General features: G+C 48.4%; 1 protein-coding gene across 1 annotated transcript; it reads right to left on the reverse strand.

The window, feature by feature from the left end:
• SLC43A2 (solute carrier family 43 member 2) lies at nt 1-24,764 on the reverse strand. Its single transcript, XM_065731825.1, has 13 exons — nt 24,373-24,764; nt 18,082-18,271; nt 17,090-17,145; nt 16,325-16,401; nt 11,288-11,380; nt 10,950-11,083; nt 10,333-10,535; nt 9,615-9,758; nt 6,133-6,271; nt 5,580-5,712; nt 4,599-4,672; nt 2,771-2,894; nt 1-1,933 (listed from the first exon to the last, which is right to left on the reverse strand). Exons 1-13 carry the CDS (start codon nt 24,530-24,532, stop codon nt 1,772-1,774), a joined length of 1,689 nt encoding a protein of 562 aa, XP_065587897.1. The 5' UTR covers nt 24,533-24,764; the 3' UTR covers nt 1-1,771.
• Nucleotides 24,765-24,990: the final 226 nt, after the last annotated feature.

Below are 24,990 nucleotides of genomic sequence, written 5' to 3' on the forward strand. Positions count from 1 at the left end.
GTGTTGACAGCAGGCAATAAGGCTGCCTTGGAACAAGCATTTAATAAAGGCAATATGTTAAAAAATAAAATCCATAGATGTGTAGAACTGTCAAGTGGCAAGTCATTTCCTAATGACTTACTGGAGACTGAAAGGTACTGTGAGTGGAGTCCAACTGATCTGCCACCGGCTGGCCAAGGACAGCAACTCAAGATGGCGCTGCCGTCCCATGCAGCCTGTCATCACTGTGACACCAGAGCTGGCAGTTCAGAAGACATCACCACTCCCATAACCCACTTCTTTGTCCCCACCAGCCTCCCTGCAGTCACTATTTCAGCCCACTGCACCGCTGCATGCAACATGTGGTGGCTAACATCAGTCACAAGCTGCACAGGCTGAGCTGACCTCAATGAGAAGGTGAAAGGGAGGAATGTTGACTTTAGGCAAAGCCTAGGAAAACCATTATAAAAATAAGCATGTTACGAATTCCCTTTGTATTCCTTCTGTGGCAAATAGGCCCTGGGGCACCTTTACCCACACGTATTGCTCTACAAGTCAGCTTCACCATACAATCAGTCACCATGTACTCTGTCCAGACAGAGCACCAACAACACAGAAGGCTTTTAATACAGCCAAACCAGCAGCTTTTTGGTCAGTCAGAGTAACCTGGTGTTCAGCAACTTGGAGCCTATGTCAGAACAATGTAGATAAGCTATGGCTAGAGGAAAAATTACTTTGCCACATCACCCTGCCATACATCCACAGGATCCAGTTACCAAACACAAGGACTGTTCTGCACTCTTGGCTCTTTTCAACAAGAAGTCAGCTTATGACTGAAAGAAAACACCAAGCTATTTGGAGCCCCAGATCCCAGCTTCAAGAAGATTCTCCACTTTAGTAAATACACGCTGCTGCTCCCCTCCCAGGTTCACACTGGAGGGAGGAAGAGGCAAAAGGCAACGAGTCTCAAAAGCACTTCATCGGTAAACAAGATCCAATTCCTATCTCAACAGTTCCAGGACTGCAGGCAGTTTACAACATGTACAGGTGGCTTACAGGCTGGGAAGAGAGGAATTCCAGGCATTTGAAGGCTTGGTGTAGGACCAAGAACAGTTCAGCAGGCTCTTCATTTCTGTGTGGAAGGCAGATCCATTGCTCACAGTCTGTGTCACGGCAGTAATAAAACGTCTGGGAGCTGTCAGTGCTAGCAGCCAACATTTAGCGATACACTGAAGCCGTGCTTATATACGAAGGAATAAATCCCCTTCTCTGCTTCAGAAACAGTCTGGGATACCTCTGGATAGGCAGTAAAACTGCTGAGTCCAGCTACATATCAAGCAGAAACTGTTATGAAGCCTCAGGAAGGGAGGAGAGTGCAGCTTACATGTGAGACAGTCGGCCAAGGTTGGGAGAAGAGCAGGGAGAACAGATTTCAGCATGTTACATTTGCAAATTCTAATTAACGTCTTTCTTCCCTCTTCCCCCATCCATCTCTTCCTTCTCTCCCAATTTCCTATGTAGAGTTTCTGCAGCTGAAGAGCATGATCAGGGGGTAATTTAAGACACAATAACTGTGTGGCCTTTATAAAAAGGAAAATAGCGTCTTGTGTTCTGAAGTAAGGAGTGTGAAGTCTCCTCCTGCCAGATATCTGAGGAAAGCTCAGTCATGATGTCCAGCCCTCACTCCAGTGATGAACAGAGCCAGGAGAGAAAAAGCCTGGCTTACACCACAGGTAGAACCCACAGATATGGTAGGAACCTGTACAGGGGAGGCTGTATTTGAAGCACCAGTTTAAACAAAGGCTTCCTCATTGGGAGTGCCATTGATTTTGAGGAAGAGTTTGGAATCTTCAATCTTCTGTTTTCTTTCTCTTTCTAGCCTGCGTTTGTAGCAGACCAGGTAGATTGGAAGGCAGAAGCCCAGTAAGCTCAAACCAAGCAAGCCAACGTTCACCTGCAGGAAGACAGACAAAACAGGCAGGTTAAAACAACAACAACAACCAAGTCACACACGCCCAAGCATCAGAACCCAGCTCACGTCACTCGGCTACAGGCAAACCAGGAGACGCCCTGCTCTCTGTATTGGCAACAACATCCTTTGTATTTTTATTTACACTCTGGTGCCCAAAGCACCATGCATATCAATTAAATAACGTAAGAGTTTGTTGCTCTGGATCTCAGCTACAAGAGTCTCTTGTTCCACGCAACACGTAGGGCTGTTCAAGGTGTGTTTCCTTTCCACCAAGATCACTGACTGAAGAGCCACATGTTGCTGGAGTAGAGATCAAGTGTCCAAAAAACTGACACGTTACAGGGTCAGTGGCTGCCCAGATATTCTCAACAGTACACCACACATCTGTCCTACACTCAAAAGCCACTTGGCTTTCCTGACATTAGCATCAGCAAGCCAATATTTACTGATTATTAGAGTTGACAGTTCTCAAGATAGCTGAGAATTTCTAGTGCATCTGAGGGCCTGACAAATTAACTCACTTTTACCCCCACAGATTTTGACCTCCCATTCAAACTGTCTGGAAAGAAATATATAGCAGTCTTCCCTTCCCCCTTCCCACACACCAGTGTAAGGGTTAGTGCCATTCCCCCCCAGGGCCTCTTACTCACACAGGAAATCATCTCTTGGATGGCACCAAGGTAACAGCAGATGAGGGACACATACGCTCCCTGCTGTTTGTAACCTTGGACCATGCACAGGGGGTGTTTTGTTTACTAAGAAATGAGCCCAGATTGTCTTCACCATTGAGCCTGCATAATATATTTGAGAATAACTTGCCCAGAGAGGGTCTCCTTCCAGAGGTCCTGTTAATGCCATAAATAGAGGCTGCTGCAGAAGGGCAAAAAGGGCACTGATCAACGACTGCAGCCCTGTCAAGCTACCAAACTGAGTAGAGGGGTATCTGTCAACAGAAAAAGCAATAGCATTATTATATGTCACCTTGACTGTTCACAACACCCAGCTCAGGTTACACTCGCAGTAGACTAGCACAATAGAATACAGTCCCAAGAGAGGCATAACGTGAAGAATTTCTCTCTCCTGAACTTAGGTACAGCTACATCTTATTGTAGAGATTTTAGTTATATGAGGTGGTGAGCACAGTGCTCTCTAGAGCAGTGAGCACCCGGTGATGGAACAGATGCTTCCTCTGCAGACAATTCTCGCCCTGAATTCTAGAACTTAAGAAATACCAGATCTAGCAACTTGTTTTGTTGTGCCATGAGACAGATGGAAGTGCTTACACAACTACTTCTGTTTGAAAGAGAGAAGAGTGTTGACATTTACTAGTTAAAAGCAGGGCCTCTTTATCCAGGTGACAGAATTAGCAGCCATGCAATCATTTTCAACTGGCCATAGCAATTTGCTCCATTTAGAAGTGAGTGAAACCTGCACAACAGGTTAGTGTGTGTTTTCCTTTTTAGAGGACAAGTCTGATCCCATGTCAAATTAAACAATACTGCTCATTGGAAAGTGCTGAATATCAGATAATACTAATGGAAAAATAAATCTCAGAAACAGTCTAACATCTGTCTCTTTTCACAGCTGAGCAGTATTTAGAAAAAGGCAGGTTGGAAAGAAAAAAGCAGATCAAAAGAAAAAAGCAGATCAAAACTTGCCAATATTCAAAGAAGTCTAATTCAAACAAAAAATAAAGAAGTTGGAAAGAGGTGCAAGGGTTGAACAGGTTTAACTTACAAGCAAGCTGATTCATACAATGACAGACATTTACCTTGACTAGGACAAAAACGTTCTGCTTCTAGCTAATATAGAACCAAAAGTTTGTGTTTTTGAATTAGTGTCTTCGATGGGCTTTTGAATCAGGAATACACAGGCAATGAGACCAAAACCTTTCACAGAAGAAGTCTGTGGAGCCATTCACAACCCAAGTGGATGCAGTGCTGGAAAGCCTGCTCTAGCTGGCCCTGCTTGAGCAGGAGGGTTGGTCTAGGTGGCTTTGAACAGTCCCTTCCCACCTCAACCATTCTGTTATGTTTATGTTAAAGCCAACAGTTTGTTCCTGTTCTCTGTCCAGCAGCTCAGGACAGAAAGGCAGATCTATTATCAAAGTGAAAAACATCGCTTACTAAGGAAGAGAGTATTTAGATCTGGCTATTGATAACTTGGTTAAGTTGGAAACAGGATGGATGATCCACCTGGGAAAGGGAGTATGCTTCACTAATGGTATATTGGGCAATGCTTTACCAGTGCAATTTCCAGAGACCAAACTAGCAACAATATGTTCGATTATGTTAATGTTTTACCCAGACACATACACGTAGCTACCCATTATAACAAGAAAAGCCTCGAGTTCTTACTACATAATCCTAGTGTCAATGGCCTGGTCTCACCTGTGGCCCGCATACAGTTACACCTCTGTCCTGGCAGAAATGCCAAAGGGGTTATCTGCTTCCAAAGAAGGAATGCATCAGCCAGGACTTCAGTTCAGCTACTGTTATGTCCAGCAAGGAAAGGGAATAAGAACTGCATTATTTTTCTCCTCTGACCACACAGATTTTACTTCCTGATCTCCCTCTCACCAGAACATCTTATCACCTCAAACACGTGTATCTGTCTAGCCTCATATTGTAGGTAAGCAGAGACTTACACAGCTGCATAGAGGCCTCCCACTGCTGAGTGGATAAATCCTCTTACAATCGTGTGCAAAATGAAGGAAAGAATCTGCAAAGAGAAGAATAAAATGTCAACTCCTGGATGCCAAGGGGTACCAGCACCCAACACACTTCCATTCCTAAACTGCACTCTCCTTTCTAGTACAAAGGCAGACTTGAGAGGCTAAACCTGAAGATTGGCACAGGGAAATATTCATCTCTAAAAGCAGTGTTTTTCCTTACTTTGTCCAGGAAAATGTGTCATGCTCTCTGAGGTTAACCATACACAAGGACTATCTCATTTGTAGATGGCACTGTCGCAAGGACATGTACCCAGGAAACTGTAGCCAGGGTCACAATGTGGTTTTTTTTGAACACATGTCCAATTTAGTTAAATTTCCACAAGACATTGCAGACAATATGCAAATATGAGCAAATGACATCTGTTTGCCCACATCACCAGAGCGTGTCTAAGGATAGTATACAATCACTGAACTCATCTGCCAAAAGCAGGTGGCGTCACAAAATAAATATTCTAACAGGTTTATAAACCCACAGGTACCACTGGGCATAGCACATGATGCAGAAATTACCTGCTGTATATGTTGGCGTCACAATGCTTACTGCTAATTTTCTGACAGTCAGCAGCTTAAATCAAGCCCAGGTTAAAGCACAGGCACTGCTAACAGCACCTCAATAGGGAAGTATTTGTGGTTACAGAGCTCAGCTGCACAAACTGCAGCTCAACTCTGCCATTTTACCTACAGCTGCTTCTTTAGGTTATCTCAAGATGGGTAAAAACTGATTGGTATTATTCATTCCAGCTTTAAGGCTGGGGTTCCCAAAGCAGCACAGAGATCTCCCAGCAGAGCCAGAACACCCTCCTGCCATCAGCTGGTTCTGCTGGTTTGCAGGACCTCCTGCTTTCATCAGACCCATGCTGCCAGTCCCTCCAGCACACCTCTATTCCTATTCACCTGCAGTGGTAGATTGGGAATGAGACAGGTGACTCCAAATCCAACCAGCAGGAGATTTGTGAATGCAAAGGCATTGGTGGCATTGGTGATTTTCTGGATCTGACGATCACGTTTTTTCTTTTTCTTGTCGCCTCTGGAAGGATAACAAAGCTTAAGTTAAAAAAAAGCACTTTCAGCAGCTGCTAAACTCACAGCAAGATTCTCCACATCTCACGTCAGCTATCTAAACCAGTTAGCCTAGAGATCCTCCTAGAGAGAAGGAGGGATCCTCATCAGTAGAAAGTGAGGAATGTACAGGCAGTTACTTCAGTGCTGCTGCTGTTACTGTTATTCTAGAAGGACAGTCTGAGCCTCTGGGCTACAGTTTAAATTTACCCCTCTTAACTGATCTTAGCGAACATGGAAGTCACAGTCCTTTCCTCCTTCCAACTATCAAGTCTTCCTACAAGCATTCTTTTCTATACTGATGAACCAATATCCTTTTCAGTCTTATATCATCAGAGCATAGGGCCCACTACACGGCTGCATGTCCTGCATGGTGCACACTACGCACTGCTCAGCGTTGCTCTCCTCATTCTCTTCAGAGCCATCATCGCATTCTTTCAGTCTCCAGTCCATGATGTACCCAATCACAGGTGCTGTCAGCAGGCACAGCAGTTGCAGCACCCCAAAGATGGAAGTGTAGAGACTCACTGCAGGGAAAAAAAAATTATTATTATAATTAAAAAGATTTTCAAAGTGTCAGTTCAAGTGATAAACTAGCAGTAACAGGGAAAAAAAAGACAAAAGAAACTTCCTCCTCACTGTTCACCTCTCTTATCAGAAGCCTGGATTCCATATACTTGCAGGTGAACCTGCAGGGCTGAAGGCAGCTGAGAAGCCCTCCTTCTGTTGTATTTTTAGAGGAGCATCAGCCCGATAGCAGGCACAACTCCTGGACTGGCACCCAAAAACAGTTCTTTGTGCTGGTGAGGTTTCTACTGGCTAGGAGCAACAGGGAAAGTTCTGCACATGATGCATCCTGTACAGCAACACTGCCTTAGTCATCCCCTCTGCTGCCTTACAGGGAGCTCCACATGCATCTTCTCCAGCTCAGAAGCTGCAGCAAGGACAAACCATGCTGGGAAGGTGAAATCTATGGCATTTTGTGAAGAATGGACTAGTTTGGAAATGCTTCTGTGGGGGGGAAATCATCAGCAAGAAACACACCATCTGTGAGCAATCATTAGAATTTCAAACTGATGACAATTCCCTATGCATTAAACACAGGAGAAATGTCTATGTGGCTCTCTAGGGGAAAGCTGATGCCAGCAGACTTAGAAGAAACCTCCCCCCTCCTGTTATCAGACAGTTCTTCCCCCACCCCGCAATGCTTTTTCCCACTTCCCCTTTGGAGCCCACATGATGGATCTGTAGGCATCACAGAGAAGGACTGGTGAGTCAGCGTAACGCAGCTCTGAAATAAGGATGTGATTCTGGAATTGACAATCTCAGCACAGGGTGCTCACAAGTTACAGTGCTGTAAGCAAAAGCAGCCAAAAAGAATTTCAGTTTATCCCTCCCGATGCATCACTAGGGCTCTGCAAAGCATACAGCCATGACTTATACCAAAATCAAGGAGGGAGGTTTCCCAGAAGCCTTCCTCTCCTATGCAGTCGTAGCAAACCCCAGTAGGGCTGCCTCGCAGTGCCCAGGCATAGCACCAGATGATCCCTTCCTGGCTCCAGTTGCTGGCTGGGGAACTAAGAGGAACTTCCAGCACCAGCCTCTGAACTCACATTCCTGCCCCCATTACCTCTGCACAAGCAAGCCCTGGCGTGGCCCCACAACCCGTCTGCTGGAGCCAAAAGAAACAGGTGGCATCACCCTCTACAAACACTCCCAAAGCTGATTTGCTCGTGTGGTTATTTTTTAACTGAGGGTAAGAAGCAAGCCATGCCGTCAAGTTTTGTTTCTCTGTGCTATTCTGAACACTTAATCTTAGGCTCTAAACACCAGGAGCAGAAGCCAACTTCAAGCAGGGAACTAAGTTTATGGGGACAGCAAGAGAAGGAGAGATTCTGTAAGAACAGTCTCCTCAATTTAACTATCATAAAAAAGCTGTTATTTCCCAAGGAGGAAAGAGGATATCAAGCAAACACCAAGAGGCATGGCAGAAGCAGAGCAAACAGAAAGGGTGCAGACATGGGCATGGCCTTTACACCCACTGTTCTGTAAGTCATTACGTCAAACTGCCCTGAGCAAGGATACAGCCAAGATTTCCAGCCTGTCCTGGTTCTACCCAAGGTCTCCAAGTACTATCAGTTTTGGAAGCGAGGTGACGATTTATGACAAAGCCAAAATAAAAGTCCCAAACACAACAGGCTCTCCTCTCTCCTGCCTTCCCACAGCACAATTGCATGGTTATTTAGAGGGCTTCTGAACTCCCTAGCTTCTCCCCTCCACCTTTTGGGGGTTACCAGAAGATGGGGAGCCACATACCAACTGTTTTTCTGCCCCAAGGTTTCACAGCATGAAATGCACGGGAAGCAGAACTTCCAATAACACAGTGCTTCAGCACAGCTTCAAGACTTCACACTCTGATTTCCCTCAAATCATTCTCTCCAGCCCCTGGGTGTATTTAAGTTTTCTTTGACCATAACAACGCTTGCAGCTCTCTTCTTCCCTTGCTGAGTTTTGTAGGCAGGGGAAACTCTCTGAGCAAACAAGTAAACAGCACAAACAAGGAATTCGAGGGAGCAGCATCCCATCCTCTCCTGATGGATGAAGAGTACATTCCTAGAGATCTGCATGCATCTTGGAACAGCTCTCACAGCCTGACACTGCTGCCACCAGACAATACCACTGTTTTGCTGGTGCCATGGAAACACCAAGGCAGCAGATTGCACTGTGAGCCCAGGCTGCATTCAGGGGGAGGAGGGGGAAAATGGGAAGAAATCTCAAAGGTGGCACAGAAGAACAATTCACCCAAGAGGCATAGGCTCTTTTTTTTTTTTTTTAAATCACAGAGCGTGAATGAAGCAGAATTGGCAGCATAAATTGATATCAATCTTAAAATACTGGGGGAGGGGGGAGGGAGGAAGAAATAACTAGAGCAAGTCAGGGAGAAAAAAATTATATCAGAGTACAAGAATTACAAGGTAAGCAGAAAATTGAGCTGTGCTGGGAAAGGTAGGCAGCATGAAGTTCGCCCTGTTTACTGTTTAATGCCTAAATTGGCTCTTGAGCCAGGAGATAAAGAGCTGAATGCTGCAGGCTGTCAAACTCTCAAACAAAGCAATTCAGGGAATGCCAAGGCACTTGGAGTTTCCTTCCCTCCCCCAGAGCTCACTCCTGTTCTCAGAGGAGCGCCTCTTGATTTATCAGCTTCATGCAATCCAGATTTAACAAGTTCAAACTGGATCTTACTACAAAGGACAAAAAAAAAAGCTAAGTCTTGTTTTGCAATCCTGCGTATTTTCAGCAACAGTAAACTAATGTACTCTTTCCTGTTTGCTCCAAGTACTGAATCAGAGCTATAAATACAAGACCAGCGAGCCCCCCTGAGCCTCCCTGCACACACAGGCTGCACAAAACAGCAATGACTTCATTTCTCCCATCCTGCTGCAGGGACCAGACACCTAGTCCAGCCAATGGTCGTGAGAGTCAGCTGCTCTGCACATCGTGATGCTTAGGATAAGTAAGGCAAATCCCTGATGGAACAGGTTTCTCAATAAAAAAATAAAAATAAAAAATAGTCACAGTCCATCCTGAGAGGCCACTTTCAACAACCTATCCTAAGAAATATCAAGAAATAGTACTTAGTAGACACAAGACTAAAATTAGATTGACATTCAAGCGTCCACCTCACTGTTCCTCATTCCTGGGCCAGCTCCAGCCTTCCACTGCACCCTACCATCAGCTGCCAGTTTCACCAGTAATTGCTGTACATGGTGTGTTTGCTGAGTAATCAGCCATGCTGACCTCTTGCAAGGATCCAGTCTGGGTCAGCACCCAGCTCCAAGGAAGCAGATAAAAGTCTCCAGGTCACCTTACCTTGGTCTTCGTCTCCAGACAGAAACTCAAGGATGGTGTTCATGGCCCCCATGTAGAAGATGAGCCGCAGCTGAGTGACACACATGGTGATGAGGCTGAGCAATAAGATGGGGCTGAAGACACTCTTCATGAAGGAGGGAGAAGCTGCAGAAGGAATAATGGAGTCTTTGAAGATAGAAACATAGACTTACAGATGGGCATGACTTCAGAAGAGGCTGCAGCCCTTCTGCCCAGTCATCCCAGCGTGGTGCCAGGGGCAGCCCCAAGTCCACTAAGAGCAACCGTCTGCTCTCATACAAACTTCCTTACTGAACAGTGATGGATGCTGGGAGTTTGGCCACCAGCAACTTGGGCAAGGGAAGTCTCACCCAATTCTGTGGAGCAAAGCAAAAGAAAACTTCAAAACATTTCCTTCTGCCATATCCCTGAGGAAGGAAGGCTGGGAGGTGGCAGCAGCCTAAGAGACATCAGTGACCAGGTGTGCAGTCCTATGTCCATACCAGTCACTCATGTGGTCATCCGTGCCTGGCAGCGACATACTTTAACAGGCCATACATGAGCACAATTCCTTGTATAACTGAACTCTTATCTACATAGTGGTGCCTGGCACGTGGCCCTGGCAACGTATGGATCACGTATCACACTGTCTCATGTAAACAGGCAGAGCACCAGCCTCCTGCCAACACAAGCATGTCCCAGGGCATGAAGGAAGCCACACCTGTGCTGTCAGGCTGGCACTTCACTTCAAGGTCCACCGTAGACAGGCAGAGTTTGTTGTTCTCTTGCAAGGCTGCTGACTCTTTGGGGCCCTTCATGGAGCTCCCCACGCTCAGCCGGCGCCCCACGGTTGTGACTTGCTTGTAGAACTGCTTCCCAGTGATTTTGTGGTCAAATCCCAGCCAGCTGAACTTGATTTTCACCCTGTTGGGCAGTAAAGAGAATGAAGCTGCAACACAGACTGGGGATCATGGGCAACAGAGTTGTGGGAATACGGCTGTGGGGATGCAAGGCACTAGATTTCCACCTACAAACCCATAAGTCATCTGGATCCAGAGCAGACAGAAGTACTTGCCCTGGACCACTCTGACACAGGTCAGCATGGAAATGCTTATTGCTTCTGGTACATCATTCTCCTTTATGACACCAGTGATTCAGAAGGTAAAATAGGTATTCACCAGGCAAGATATAAAACTAGGGGCAGACACAAACCCTCACCCTCAGGAGAACTGGCAGCAATAAGCAACATGGAAGAGAATTCCCTCCCTACTTCTCTGTATTGGCTATGCCATCACTTTTTAGATGTTTAAGAAGGGGGCTCATCAAGATGGTGCTTACGTATAGTCCATGTCTTCTGGTCCTGGGAAGGGCTCCAGCGGCCAGTTGAAGAAGCAGTTGAGGAAAACTAGTCCAGCACAGCTTGCCCAGACAAGCAGAATAAGGATGAAGGAGACCCCGAAGTCATATATAACCTAGAAAGCACAAGGAAATGTGATTTTGACCGTGGGAACAAAGTTTGGAAGTCTGTAAGCACACACAGGAACTGAATCCTGCAAAAGCACATCTCTAATAAAGTGCTTTGGCAATTCATCCCTCTTTCTTTCTGCATCATTTCTAAATGGTGCAAATCTCCAGCAAAACAGCATGGGTAATGAGTTACAATCCCACAGCCTCACCTTGATTCCCGGGAAGGTCACAGCAGAGGAAGCATAGGAGCCAATCATCAGAGCAATGAACGTGGAACGAAGGTCACCGAACATGTTGGGCAGCTGGGGACAGAAAAATCGGTTAGAACAGGTTGCTGCCTGGGTAAGGGAAGGCAAGATGGGGGGGAGGAGCCTCTTGAGATAGATGGGGGCATTCAGAGTTGAGACTTCTGGATACCAGAAGCCAAAAAAAAAAAACAGTTTTGTTCAAGAATGGCTCAGCTCATCAGGATGAAGCTCTGCAGGTTGCATTGGTATCTCCAGTGTCAGGGAATGTCTACAATCCACTATTTATGTGCTTAACAATACTGCTTCTTTCCAGACTGACAGCATGCTTTGCATTGGTCACCTTTAGCACAGGATCCTCCGCTCCAGCCCTTCTGCTTTCTCTGAGGCTTCCTTTCCCCAAGACTGCAGCCACCACCTCTGCTTCCCTCCAAAAATCCACACTCAGGTTCTCTGCCAACCATCCTCCTTTAAGCCAAGAGCTGCTAGAGATGGGCTGTGACAGCTCTAAAATCTCTAACACACCTTGGGCTGCCAGCTTTGTTTATACACCTTGGGTCAGCACCTAATCTTTGCAGTGGACTGGAAAGATCCTGTTAGAGCAAGAAGGAGTAGGAACTAACACGAACTGTGTTGCTGCTATGTTTCCAATACCAGCCTGCTTCCCCCATGGAGACAGACTCTGTAAGTGAGATTTTGTTGCCTCCTTCCTGTTCTTTCAAGTCACTGAGTCCCTAGATCCACGTGGACATCACTACCACATCCGCCTTGGGGGTCTCCAAGGACACTGCAGGTGCCTTGAAAGCTCAAGAGCATTCTGTTTGTTTTTAAGACAACAAAATGATTTGCAGAATATTGGATTGAGTCCGAGCAAGCAAATGCTCTCATCACGTTCTCATTTCAGCACTGGAAAACAAATCCATCTTTCCCAGGAGCAGCATATAAGGCAAGTGAATCTGGTTTGTGTCACAGCAGGACCGGCGTGTTTACAGCACAAGTATTCCTGTGCAGGAACACTCGAGGATCCATCTGGCTGTTTATCATCCCTCAGTCTCACTGCAGAGCTTTCTATGCAGCACAGCCTCCAGGTCCTCGGATAACCCCAGCCAGAGGACAGCAGCAGCAGACACTGAGCCCCGAGTGGGCACGGCAGAGCCAGAAAACACTGCACTTCTCTGCAGCAAGGATCCCCACACCCATCCCCAGATCCCTGCATCCGGGAGTGCTGCCAGCAGGCTGCTTTTGGGAGCTGCAGACAGGAAATGGTGAAGGATCCAAAGGTCTGTTACCAGGCATAGAAATCTCTCCCTGGAAGCGCTGGCCTAAATACACACCCTAGAAAACAGCATCTGCAGAATGAAATATCTGCAGGTATGCAGGGGCTGGTCATTGTCACCAGGCAGGGTGTTTGTATAATCTCTCAAATGCCCCAAACCTAAAATAATCTTCAGAAATTACAACAAACAGCTGCTGCTGGAGAGCTGTGAGCAGGGCGAGAGCTGCACAAACACAGCTGCTTCTTGGCTCGGGTTGCTCTTCCCCAGAGTTCCAGAGATGACAAAAAAGCCTTTTTCATAAGCAGATGAGCAGCTCCCAGGTGGATCCTCCTGCCCGAGGGTACTGGAGACCCAGAGCGAGCCCAAAGCAGGCAGCTATGTCTGGAAAACCCAAATCTACTTCTGCCTTTCTAGGGGACAAGTCCTAGAAAGGCTTGAAACTTCAGAAAATCCTGTTTGGAAGCAAGCAAGTGGCTGGATTAAAGAAAATTGGACAGAGAAGATTCATTGGGTTGGATAAGATGTTATCAACTGCAACTGCTAACACTGAACACTCAGGAGGAAAGGAAACCTGAGACCTGAAGGGACAGAGGGGAGGGAAAACAGCCCGGGTCCAGACAGAAAATCCCTCAGCCTGCAAGTGTTAGCTCTGCCAGTGCCTGCCCAGGTCCCATCTGAAGACCAGCTACTAAAGCAACGTGCACTGTTTATTGAGCCAGATTTCCAGCATAGCAGCAAGCGCTGGAAAAACATGAACCCTAGAGATGAGAAAATGAAGAAAGAAAACAAGTACACAAACCACAGAGCAAGCAGGATCTTTGCTTTCTGCCACCAGGAAGATCTGATCCTCAGCCTGACCTTATTCCTACAGGCTGGAGCCAACTCCTCCACTGACTTCTGCCTATGATGCTACGAGTGTCTCAATTCTGGAAGACCTACCATGAAGAAACTCTTACATCTTCTGATTAAAGGTCAATAACACTCAAGGTATAATTAACATCATGCCCTGTCTGAAAGATACCAGCTTGATTTTGCCACACTGTGGCTGGAGTGTTTTACTATAGGTGTGCAATCCTAAACTGATATAATCACTTCCTCGTTTCCTCTTGCAGAGGACTTCTCCTCATTTGCCCTATAGTGAGTTTAAGACCTCCAGTTAGTTTTATAAGTTTTCAGCTTTTCCCTGGAGACACTCCCTATACAAAAAAATACCACAGAAAACACCACAGTGGTATTACCAAAGCCAGCCTCCCTCCTGTTGCGAGGATTGTTTGAAAGAACAGAAGGAAAAAAAATCAAGGGGACAGAGAAGTGGACTTGGACATGGTATTTCCATTCAAGCTGACTCTGTTTTCCCTATCAGGGGGTATATTTGGAAATAATACAGACAATAAAAATATGTTCTCCAGGAAAGCCTCAAACTGCCTGCTTTGTCCTACACATACGGAGACTCCTGTTCCCGTTCTCCAACAAACAAAAGATCACAGAGCCCTAAATACTGCTAATATTTCTGAGCAGAGCAGATTCCCTACACAGAGATTCCCCCCCTCACTCCAACTACAGGGCGCTGTTTGTAGCAGAAATAAGAGCAAAGCAGCTGCAATTCTTTGAAAGGAAAACAGGACAGAAAACAATCTATAAAAGGCTCTTTGTGGTAATTTATCACACATGTTTATTTCTTTGCATGAAATAGCTTCGGAGCAGAACCAGTGCCAGATTCTTGTGTTGCTGTCAGAGCCACCAATACGGATCTGCTTCCATTTCCAATCTCCATGTATATTGGCTAAGAGCAAGTCACGAGGCAGCAATCTCCCCTCTGCATTTTAACAGCAGGCACAGGCTGACCTTGTTCCCAGAAGCGGGAACACCACCGCTCCCCCTCCTCCCTGGCAGGCAGCCTGACTGCAGCAGGCCACGTGCTGTGAGCAAACCCGGGGGACTTGGTGCCGAAAACACCTCCGACCCCAAGAGACACATATCATGGATTGCTGTTCCACGTTGTAATCCTCAGCAATTTCACTTATCCCCGTCCCTCATCTCCTGCAGGACCACATCTGATTCTCCATCTCAATGCGCAGTGCCCATGCAGACAGGTCCCCAGCACTCAATAAAAGCACCCAGCCATGGCATACAGGGAACATCCCAGCCCTGTGTGCCACCAAGAAGCCACTCTCACCATCCTGGCGTGGCGTGGAACAGCACAAGGGGGTTTCCACCCATTTCCTGGGGTGCTCCAGGTTGCTAGCAGGAGGAAGTCACCTTGCTTTAACTCATGCACACAGAGCAGTCAGTGCCTGTGTCAGCCAGAACAAGCTCGCTTGGCACCAGGCACTGACATGTGCTCATTGCAACCTGCTATCCCCACGTCCCTCTCTCACCACACTCCATCCCTATAGGCCACAGCTGGAAGGGACCTGCAGGAGAGCCCCACATCACCATGGAAAGCAGCTCACGACACCAACTTGGATCACTTCTCAGAAGGTTTCACCTTTTTCCTGCAGCCGTACTTGCTTAGTGCTGAGAAACCGGCTCATTAATGAGGGTGTTAATAAGTGGCTTTGCTTATTTCTTCTGCTGCTAAACAGCCACGGAACAGCACATCCAGTCTCTGCCCTGCCCTTGCCCTTCCTCCCATCATCACCAGTGGCTTCAAAATAATCAGTGACCCATTAATAACCACCCAGGATGACAAGAAGCACTGCTGGCAGCCCTGAGATGGGAATTCTCTCCTCTCCCCCAGCAGCACCAATGTGCTCCTCTCTTCCTTGCTTGTATTTAAAGCAGGATGACATTTGCCCTGCAGATCTTTGGGAACATGGCCAGGACTTCCAGTGAAAAACATTACATACGTCCAAGAGATCGACATCTGCACACAGTTTTGAAAGCTTTGAATACAAAACCAACAGCAGCAGCAGCAACATCACAGTGCACCCAGGGATCTGCAAACAGCCCCTGCCAGATTTAGGTCTCAGGAGTTCAGCCAGCACCTAACCCACGTTAAATTAGAGGTAACCTTAACTACAAGTTTAACTTTTAACAGAGAGCTCAAAGCAATGCAGTTGAAATCAGAAAGTTTTCAACTAGTGTCTCCCAGGCTGTTTTCTAGGAGATTTTCTGCCCAACCCTCTTTCAGCCTCATTGACACGGGTAATGAGGTGGAAAATGAAGCAGCTACTTGGAGAATGATACTGCTTCCATCTCCAGGCAACACGAACCCCAAAACACAGAGCCCCAGCTGACAGTTGTTGACTGATGCTCGTAACACAACCCATGGGCTGAGCAGACCATGGAGGCTGCACAGACAGAGCCCGATTCACTCAGCAGCTCAGCATTTCTAAGGAAACCTGGATGGGACTCCCACCCTTTTGTGCCAGAGAATCACCGTTCTCTTGGGGAAGGGATGCAAAAAGCCCTCTCAAGACACTGCCCCAAGTAGCTGGGCACTGCACATACAGGTACACAGCAATCTGAGCAGAAGACAAACACACTTCTATACTTCACCTCCACCCCAGGTGCAAGGGGCAGATAGCAAAGGGAAAAAAACCTTGGAATAACCAACTAATGGCCAGTCTTTCAAGTACAATAGTGACTGACCCTTTGTACAAAGCAAACCCACGTGCTGTTCAAGCTGCAGGCAGGAGGTCCGCATTGCTCCTTCCTGCTAGCCCAGCTCGTAGCCACAGTAAGGAATAAATCAGGAGACAGGTGATAACTCTTTGCTTACCGTGAGTGATGTGAAGGTCATGCACATCCCACCGAAGCCATTCAGAGCCAACGCGATGAATATCAGCACAGAGAGAGCTGCAACAACAAAGCCCAAGAGCCTTTACTGGGTGGGGAAGGAAAGGAGACCACCGAGCCCCGGGGGCTTTGGTCCTGACACAAAACCTCAGTAAGTAGATAAGCACTGGGATGTGCCATGCTGCTCCTGACCCAGCTCACCCCACCAGCACCCGTCCCCCAGCCACATGGAGAAGGTGCCATGGCCTCTTGGAATGGATGGGCTACTTTTCTGTTGTAAGTAGGCTTGCTGATACAGCCTGTCTAAATGAGTCTTAGAATCACAGAACGTTGGGTTAGAAGGGATCTTACAGCCCACCCTGTTGCAACCCCTGTTGTGGGCTGGGCTCTCCCCCCAACTAAGGCTGCTCAGGACCCCATCCATGGCCTTGGGCACCTCCAGGGATGGGGCACCCACCACTCTGGGCAGCAGTGCTGAGGCCTCACCACCCAGTAAAGAATTCCCAACTAATATCTAACATAAATCTCCCCTCTTTTAGTTTAAAACCTTTTGCCCTTGTACTACCAGGCTGTGGAAAAAGTTGTTCTCCCTCCTGTTCAAGAGTTCCTCATATGAGGAGGATCCTGGGTCTGCACTTAGAGCACACAGCTCCGTGTACCCCAAAAATGCAGCTATGGCCCCAGCGTCCACCCCAAGACCTACTCCCAGCCTCAAAGCCCACCCCACACAGTACTGAGGACGACTCACAGTTGGGGTTGCTGGCACCATACGCGATCAGCACGCAGGACACAGCAAAGCAGGCACTGAAAGGGAACCAAAACCATAAGTCTCCTGCAGAAAGCTTGACATGCACTTAATCACATCTTGCTCTCCCCTCCTTAGCACCTTGTTGAGCAAGTTCTGAATACTTTGTGTAAGAGGGAGCTAGCGATTTGGGAAAAAAAAAAACCTAAGGAAATACCCAAAGATTACAGAGAAGCCTTGCACAAGGGCTGAAGCAGCAACATTCCCTCCCACGGCTGTGACACAGCTCTGTCTGGACCCAAAAGCACAGTTGGTTTTCCAGCACAGAGGTTTGCCAGCCTTCCCCTCAAGGTGACCGAAGGCAGCAGCAGCCCTGGTCCCACAACTCAGTTGTGGTCACAGCTTCACTCAGGTAGCTCTGAGTCAGACTCACTTTGTTTTCCCTGTTTGCCTGGTTCCTGGTTCTGAAAACCCAGCAGTGCTCGAATCCTAGTTGCTACCACCCCCATGTGCTATTACAAAACCTGCGGATGATCTTGTTACCCAAGACAGAAAGCAACACAGACTCTGGGTGGCAAACAAAGGACCCAGGAAAGGCAGGTAGGTCGTGCTTATCCCGGAGTTAAGCCTCCAGCTTGCAAGCTCTGATGTAACAACTTGGGTTTGTGCCTCTCAGGACATAGCTCCCAGCTCAAGGAAAAAGCTACCCACTGTGACTCACAAGTGACTCCACTCTTCCCCCAGGCTCCATCTGTCCAGGGAGCTGAAGCTTGGACACTGAGTCCCAAGCCCTTCCCTTATGGAGCAACTCACTGTAAAGCCCAAAACTGTCCCAGAGCTGCTGCAGTGCAAGGCCAGCAGCTCCCAGACCAATTCCCCCTATGGATCCTGTGGTTACAGGCTCATGCCAACAGGCACAGCACCCAAACAGCACCCGTTAACTTCAGATAACATGCAAATTCACCCTCAGCCCACCCTGTGCCCAGGACACCCACCTGCCGAGCAGCCGCAGCTTGCGAGGGCCGTACTTATCCATGACGATGCCCAGGGGCAGGGTGATGGCACTGAGCAGGAAGGAGCCAATGGTGAAGGCCAGGTTCAGCATCTCATCCTGGGCATTGCACGAGGGCCATTTGTGCTCTGTCACGGTGCTGTTCTCATGCTCAGCACCGTTGGTGAGGTTTCCTGCACGGGGTGATAGAGGAGCATCGCTGCAGTGTGTTGGGATAGGGAGATAGAGATAGACCCTGTGATACACTGAAGGTATGGGGATGCTCAGTTTTGATTACAATCAGTAAGAAACAGAAAAAGCAGAGAAAAAGAGCAGGTCTAGGAGAAGCCGAGGAGCTCAGCTGGGAGCACGAGGAACAAATCTCCCCCCAAGGAGCAGCAGGGCAACAGCCTAAGGACTGGGCAGAACAATGTGAGGACAGAGCTTTGTTAATATATAAAATGAAGCCCCTGCAATCACACTGCACTGCCCCAGTAGGACGTGAGGAGATGAACACAGAAATAAAGCCCTCCTCAGCCCCGACTGGCATGGCATCACAGATTTTTTTTTTCTGAACTAAACTAGAAGTGCTCACTGCAGCCAAACGGGCTATTTCAGGCCCTGACACTGAGTGGATGGAATCTGGCATGGCTCGAAGGACGAGCCTCCTGTCCTGGCCCTGCAGGGGATGAGCACTGCTCTGGCAGGCAGGCAGCTCACCAGTCACTAAGGAATGGATGAACTCACAGCTTCTCCCCCATCATTAGCATTTTCCCTTCTTTCAGAGAAGGTTTAGGCCACATAGATTGGTTACACTTCTGCCTTTCTGGTCGTGCCTTCACATGAGGAGCTGTGCATGCAGACTCCCACGCAGCACAGAGCTCGTGTTGTGTAACAAGCACAGAAACAGGGCTGGGGGAAAAAAAAAGAGGGAAAAGAGAGAAGTTCCCTTTTCCTCGTGGCAGCAGTTTCAGTGCCTCTTGTCACAAATCCATCCCTCGCAGGCTTACATCCCCTACAGCAAGTATGTGTGCCTTTAGACTTTCATTAACCCACGGCACTCATGCACTCCACCCCTCCTTCTCCCTGAGCTTATCTGACGTTTCTGTAACCTTTGCTGGGATGACAAAGCACTTGCCTTTTTTTTTTTCCCCCCCCACATACTGCTGCAGCAAACCAGGGACAGAAAGCACTCCTTCTCCTCCATATTTAATAATTGATTTGACAAAGTTCAATATTAAAGTAAGATTAGAGAGAGGAGACACCTATGTGTGTGAAGCAAAACCAGACATTCCCAACGAGCTGTGGTTAATTAGCAGTAATTCCTCACATCCCAGCAACTCAGTGCTCTCTGCTTGCTGTGCTCAGGATCCCCTCGTGCCACCCCATGTCCCCACAGATCACACCACCCCATCCCCATCTGCCCAGCCCTGGAACCATGGCACTGACCGGTTTCACCCTGCTTCTCCCAGCTGCCATTTGCACCCTCCCAGCCCTGTGTCAATGGCAAACAAACCGCCTTCCAGACGTCATGTATGAACAGGAGCTCAGAGGCAGACATCAGGGGATACTGCCCAAATTCCTCCACCCCCTCCCAGCCCTCTGCAAGGCATTCCCATTCATTTTGCTGCCATAAGGTGCTCTCAGACTGTCTGTGATCAGTGACCACTGTCCTCTCCCTCTGCCATTTGTTCCTGATGGATAATTAATCCGTTCTCCTCTTGTTCTGCTAGCTACGTGCATTCAAAATGACAGATTAGGTCCCAAAAGTCCCATGTCCCACCACCATCAGCATCCCTGTGGTAGGGTGCACAGCAGACTAGAGGTGCACCTTTAGAAATCATCCCTGGGCAAAGTTGGAATCCTTTGTAGCTCACACAGTGTCCCTAAATCAGGGGCTTCACCCACAGCATCCCAGCTTCTCAGGCCCTCTGCAAGTTCACAGCAAGCAGAAGTGGATGAGAGGCTGAACTCAGACAAACAAGGAAGGGAGGAGGGTGAGAGGGACAAAACTGTAGTGATTTCCCTGTGTCAGCACTCTGCAGAGACTGGAAGAAGGGTGGGGAGACACAGGCAGTGCAGTGACCTTACAGCAACACTGTCGCCAGCCCTCAAACCCAAAGGGACCTCAGAGCAGAAACACTCAGAGCTGGAGCAAATGCATTGGTGTTAACATATCGATGGACACAGTCACACCCGTGACCCTGAGGAACAGCAAGGGACAGCCAGCACTGCAGCAGGACTGAGCAGGGCACCCAGCACCTTGTTTACAGCAGCTCACTGCCAGCTCCAAGGAAGGGCTGGGTGATGTGGAAATACAAATTGTTTGTGAAAACAGCAGTAGCCCCTGAGCAACAGGAGAAGATCCAGCGAGGCATAATGGAAATGATTCAAGCAGCCCTTGGCACCTTCTCATCCTCTTGGAGCTGACACTGTAAATAGATCATTTTTGGAGGGGTGTGCATGCAAGTCCACCTGCATGCCATGCAAAGTGCTGCCGAGCACAGCAGCACAGGGGCTCAGGCCATGCATGGTCACTGCTTTTCTGACCAACGAGCAAGAAGCTGCAAGTCTTTATCAGCAATTACAAGAGCAAAGTGCCTGCTTTTACAGCTCTCCCCTGCAAGCAGCAGGATTTCAGCTGCCCAATTAGTAGTTGGAGTTACTATTTAAAGTGTGGCAGAGCTTAGGTGAGAGGAAGGCTGCCTTGGTAATCATTTATGTCAAGCTCATTGCTGGGATTTGTTCAGGCTGGAACATTTAAAGCCATCCTTCCTCCCAAATTAAGCGCTGTTGGTTTCAGGAGAGGGTCAATTATTAACTGCTCTTTGCCGACCTCTCCGAATCTGGAGGAATGAGCCTGGCTGCTCCAGGGGCAGCTGCCATCTCACACCAGCACTGAGGTTCCTTTCATCATGTTGCTTAGGTCAGAGAGCAAGACAGCCCCAGCTGAACTGGTAATAACCACAGCACGCAGCCCATGGGGCCTGGCCTTCCTCTTTTGTGAAAAAGAGCAAGAAAACAAATGGGGAAAAGCAAAACAAACCAACAGGAGCAAAGTCTGGGAGCACTGGTTACAAAAAAAAAGAAAAAGTCAAAGCAAAAGGCATGTGCAAACAACCAATCTGCTGCCTGCCCACATAAGAACATGTTTTCTCTTTTTAGGATGGTGTCATAGTTCTGGGAACTGGGAGGAGACGTTCTTGCTTTACACCACTGCGAACACCATTGATTTGGGTTTCCCTCTGTTTTCACCTCCAAGAGCTCTCCGGGCACCCAGCAAACTCCCAACCTCACACAGTGCTGGGTGATTTTACCCCCATCTGCTCCCCAGCTGTGGCCCCATTCTGCAGCAGCTCTCTCCCCACGCTGACGCTGCTGGCAGCTGCAAGTCAGCACAGCATGCTTCCTGTGGAGCTCCAACAGCCACCACCACGCTCACGCTTTTCCTGTTTACAGGGTCACACGTGCAGCCCTTCCACAAGCACTCATCACATCTCACCAGCTTGGATGGGACAAATGCAGCTGTACAAGACTCTTTTTGCTGCCCAGAGCAAAAAAAAATGGGTGCCCATGGCCGGGATGGATGGGGCCTGGGCAGACTGAGCTGGGGAGGGGGCCCAACCCACAGCAGGAGGGTTATGCTCACTGATCTTTGAGGTCCCTTCCAACCCAACCATCCTACTGTTCTATGACTCAGTGCACAAGCTCCCACCTCACATCCTAATCTCCCACCACAGACCCTGTGGCTACAGCTTGAACCTAAGAGCTGTGAGGCTGCACCCTCCGCCCTCGTTAAGGTTTGTTGACTTGTGGTGAGTGAATTTGCTTATCTCTTGTCTCTTTGGTTTTCCACAGACCCATTTTAGGTCTCCTGTCCAACTGGCTCCTTATCACTGCTCTTTGTGAGCAAATTATCAAGTTCACTGTTCTTTTTAACATGCCCCAGAAATGCCTAAGACTTGAGCTTCCCAATCCACATCGCAGCACAGCAAGTCCCTGAACAGATCAAGTTCCCAGCAGCTGATAAGGCCCAAATCCTGATAAAGAGCGCAGAATCAGCATTTGCTTCAGTTGGTTAAAGGCCAAGTAGTAGTGTAGTAAAATGCAAATGGGAACAAAGTGCCACCACCAGACTCCTTGTCAGCAGATTTCGAGCATACCTCTCAACGTGGTCAGATCTGCCAGCAGGAATGGGTAGAGCCCTCCACTAAAGGGGTTGTGCAACAGGGTTTGAAAAATATTTGCTACTTCAGTGTTAGCTTTGTCCATGTCCACCTCCACTCCCATACAACTGAGTGGACACACTGTGTTTGCAGGGTGGATGAGCATCAGAAGCCACAAGCAGGGATCTCAATGGGAAGACCATGAGGCCTTCATGGGCAGCTGCTGCTACCTTCAGAGAAGAGACTGCAGGAGGGACAAGGTCTAGTTTTCTCTTTTGCTGCAAGATATCATGAAGCACAGAGCTTTTGCTGACAAACAAAAAGCCCTGCCAAGAACCTTTGGCTCGTTAGGAAAAGTATTTTTTTCCTTCTGTTTTGCAACGCATGCACACAGCAGCATTAGGAACAACAAGTGCCCAAAGGCTACTAGTTATAATTTCTTTCTTTCCACCAATCTGTCAGCCAAGGGCTGCACGATTCATTGGGTTATGCTGAGAAAGGAAACCACTAGGCCACCCTAAACCCAGCAGGGGTCAAACTCAGCTCGGTGCCAACAGCCCTGCAGCCAGCTAGGGCTGCACAAGGGTGTGTGTCCCTACGGCTGTGAGCTCCTGCTCCTCTCTACCTAATCCCTGAGATTAGGGCAATAGGGACTAAAACAAATACAGGAAAATAAGTAAGCAAGGATAAGCTGGCAGAACTGGTCCTCCATGCTCATTGCTTCCACAAACATCTGAGGACACGAGCATTTGAGACAATATAAAAGTCTGTATGCCTAAATTCCTTCTAGGGATCAAGCTGTCACACCCCAGGGCACAGTCTGGCACCCGGGAGAAGCCACTGCCCCCAAGGCAGCAATTCCACCCCAACATGTGTGCACCCTCCCTGCAGCACAGGCAGACAGCAGTCTGCAATCAGCAGGGAGAGGCCAAGGCAAACCTCAGTGATCTGGGAAAAGTGAACAAACTGAACGCAACCAAAGCAAGCAGCAGCAATGTGGGACTCGAGCAAAGTGTGGCTGATGTCTCTGGACACAGAGAGAAAAGCAACCATGCTTGGAGACAGTCAGCATTTGCTTATCAGCTCTTCTGTGCTTTATCTTGGTGGCACGTAGCCTCCACCTGGGTTTAATGGGATCTTTCACACAGGTCTGTGGGAAACTCACTGTGGCTTGGTGGAAACAGAGGCCTGGAACCAAAGGCTCTCCCTTGTGTACTCTAGAGACATAAGGGTACTGCCACTCAGTGAACATAGGGCAGGAAGGAAATGAAGCACTGAGCTACAGCAAGCAGAACCAGCATGGTGTGTGCTGGCCAGGTGCACCCACTCAGTCTCTGCAACTGCAGCCCACAAAGATACAACCTTCACGAGCAGCTGGTGAAGAGGAAACACTGTAGAGCAAGGGAAGAAACAGTATAATCCCACCAACTCACAGCTACTCTGCTTGGAGTTCATTCCCCCACCTCTTCAGATTTTCCCCACTATTTTCAGCCATTACCCATGGTGGACTCTGGGTCCACACACCTGTTTTCCAGCTCCATCCCTTCACTGCTTCCTCCTCCATCCCACACAGCCAACCCCTGGCTTGGTGCAACCTTCTCATCCCATCCACTATTGGGCATCTCTGGACACAGCCCCAACATCCAGCCCCTGCCTCCCTCTGCCCTCTCATTTCCTTCTCAGCCACCTCACACAAACCCTCCTCAAGAGCCATCATCCCCCAGAACACCTCAACATTCCATCAGCCTTTCCCTGTAGAGGTCAGCCAGATGCCCACACAGATGGAGAATACATAGCCAAGTGGAAGAGGCTGTCCAGAAAAGCTTGACCTAAGGCTCTTTCTTTCCATTCACTCTGCAAAGCAGCAGCAACCACAGCCACGTGACACCATCACCAGTTTGGAGAGATGCACACATCCCATCTCCCCACCCCAGAACTGACCAAGGGCTCAACCCTCTAACCAACTCACAGCACCCCAAGGCAGGGAACAACACCAGTAAACATCTGCAAACAGTTTGTATGGAATCATTAAGGTTGGAAAGGCCTGGTCCAACCATCAACCCATCCCCAGCATTCCCACTAAACCAAGTCCCTCCAGCTCCACCACCAGCTCCTCGCAGCACCCTTACCTGATTCGTGGCACAGGTAGGAGTAAAAACCTTCTGCTTTCAGCATGATGAGCAGAGACCCCCAGCCCAGCAGGACAGCTGAGAAGAGCAGATTCTCAATAATGGCTGTGAACGCCATCCACCAACGCCGGCGGTGAGCGGTAGCAAGTGTGGGTGCCATGGCTGCGTGGGAAATGCAGCACTGTCCAGAGCCTCAACCTGCAGGGAGCAGAGCAATGATGGTGAGCTGACAAACAGAGCAGACACTGGGCAAAGAGTGAAAATAAAAATGCAAAGAAAAAGAGAAAAGCAAGGAATGAATGAAAGGCACTTGGGCATAAAGAGCAAATTTGTAGGTAGTGGCTCGCTGGGTGAGCAGGAGGGCAGAAGGAGCTTGGGTGCCCCTTGAGCAGCCCCTCAGTGTGCCAGAGCTGTGTTGCAGGGCTCCGTTCCACCTCCTGAGCAACAGGTATGAAAGCACAGCAAGAGCCAGCTCCCATATTGCAGCCATTTGTAGGGCAGCTAGGAGGCGTGTGCCAAAGTGGGAGCTGCAGCTCCACAGCAGCTCTGCTCTGGGTCAGGAGCACAGATCAGCAGCAGGAGGTGGCTGTGAGCATGGTTCCTATGCGTGTTTACAGC

Source organism: Cyrtonyx montezumae, unplaced genomic scaffold, assembly GCF_038088225.1.
Source record: "Cyrtonyx montezumae isolate F1298 unplaced genomic scaffold, pur_monq_1.0 scaffold_15, whole genome shotgun sequence".
NCBI lineage: Eukaryota > Metazoa > Chordata > Aves > Galliformes > Odontophoridae > Cyrtonyx > Cyrtonyx montezumae.

Excerpts from the sequence above, each read along its gene's own strand:
- SLC43A2 (XM_065731825.1), bottom strand. The coding sequence starts at position 24,532 with ATGGCACCCACACTTGCTACCGCTCACCGCCGGCGTTGGTGGATGGCG. Across the intron at positions 10,536-10,949 it reads CCAGAAGACATGGACTATAC|GGTGAAAATCAAGTTCAGCT; the intron begins GTAAGCACCATC and ends ACTGCCCAACAG. Across the intron at positions 9,759-10,332 it reads GTGCCAGCCTGACAGCACAG|CTTCTCCCTCCTTCATGAAG; the intron begins GTGTGGCTTCCT and ends TTCCTTCTGCAG.